We start from the raw sequence: 1,433 nt of genomic DNA, 5'->3' as shown, positions 1-1,433 counted from the left end.
ATTTCATTTCTTGCACATAATGGATATCAAATTTTATATCAATCACAATTCTGTGGGCTGATTTTAACACTCTAGCATTGGGCTGGGCATGGTGGCTCACCCCTGTAATACCATCACTTTGTGAGGCCACGGCAGGGGTGGATCATTTGAGGTCAGGAGTTCAAGACCAGCCTGGCCAACATGGTGAGACCCCCATCTCTACTAAAAATATAAAAATTACCCATGTGTAGTGACACCCACCTGTAATCCCAGCTACTCAGTAGGCTGAGGCAGGAGAATCACTTAACCCTGGGAGATGGAGGCTGCAGTGAGCTAAGATCGCACCACTGCACTCCAGCCTGGGAGACAGAGTGAGACTCCATTTCAAAAAATAAATAAATAAATAAATAAATAAATAAATAAATATTCTAGCATTAGTACCATCTCATCACATCAGAACTCTTCAAAATATTTGTTATGTACTGCAGCTCAATTAGAGGTGGTGTCTGATTTTTTATCAGCTTCTCCTGGGGCTCCGTGACACTGTTCTAGAGTGACTCTTTACTCCGGTTAGTTGAGAGAGCTCCTCTGCCAAGAGGCCTCCAAGCCAGGGATGGGACAACTGTTCCCCTTCCACATTCTGGCAACAATATGCTGGCCACTTCCTGAACAGAGAGGGTCGGAGGAGCCAGCCTGGAACAAGCTGCCCAGCTCCAGAGTAGCCAGACTTTCCCCTGCCTGTCAGCACCTACCGCTGACCTGTGCCTGCAGGATGGAATGTAGGGGTGGGCTGTGTGACTCTACGGTATAGACTGGTCCATGTTCCTGGAGGTCACACTCTGGGGCTGCCAGTCAAGAGGTTTCCTTAAGTTGGTGAAGGCACTCCAGCCAGCTGGAGCGTGGGTGCCTTTCTGAACAGAGGGTTGGCACTGAGGAGGGGGTTCTGGTTGCCCTTTCTCCTCTAACAGGCTCTGGTTTTGTCTCAATGACAGTGTTTCTACACCTGTGGGTTATGACAGACACAACTGCCAGAAAATCTTCAATAAGGAGACCTGCAAGATAAGTGTGGTGGAGAAGAAGGACCCAAGTAGGCCCTGTGGTGTCAGTGGATGGATATCGTAATGTGCTTCTAGTAGGCACAGGGCTCCCAGGCCAGGCCTCATTCTCCTCTGGCCTCTAATAGTCTATGATGGTGTAGCCCTGCCTATCAGTAAAAGATTTTTGAGCAAACACTTGAATATGTGTGTACTTTTAATTTATAACTTATATATACATTGATTTAATACACATTATAAAGCATACAAAACATTTAAAAAGGGAGACAAAAATACATATGAATGTCTGAGCACAGTGGCTCATGCCTATAATCCCAGCACTCTGGGAGGCTGAGGTGGGCGGATCACTTGAAGTCAGGAGTTGGAGACCAGCCTGGCCAACAAGGTGAAACTGGGCAT

The 1,433-nt window shown here is 47.0% G+C and overlaps 1 protein-coding gene across 1 annotated transcript in view; it reads left to right on the top strand.

Moving 5' to 3' along the window:
- The window catches only part of LOC108296325 (beta-microseminoprotein E1), a 14,223-nt gene extending 13,006 nt beyond the window's left edge, over positions 1 to 1,217 (top strand). The window contains exon 4 of the mRNA XM_017518796.2: positions 972 to 1,217. Within this exon, the coding sequence (XP_017374285.1) occupies positions 972 to 1,101 (130 nt within the window). The 3' untranslated portion in view covers positions 1,102 to 1,217. The remainder of the gene's footprint in view (positions 1 to 971) is intronic.
- The last annotated feature ends 216 nt before the right edge of the window (positions 1,218 to 1,433 follow it).

The sequence above is a fragment of the Cebus imitator genome, unplaced genomic scaffold, assembly GCF_001604975.1.
Source record: "Cebus imitator isolate Cc_AM_T3 unplaced genomic scaffold, Cebus_imitator-1.0 Scaffold704, whole genome shotgun sequence".
Lineage (NCBI taxonomy): Eukaryota > Metazoa > Chordata > Mammalia > Primates > Cebidae > Cebus > Cebus imitator.
The sequence above is the reverse complement of the archived record's forward strand: the minus strand, read 5'-3'. Positions and strand labels throughout refer to the sequence as shown.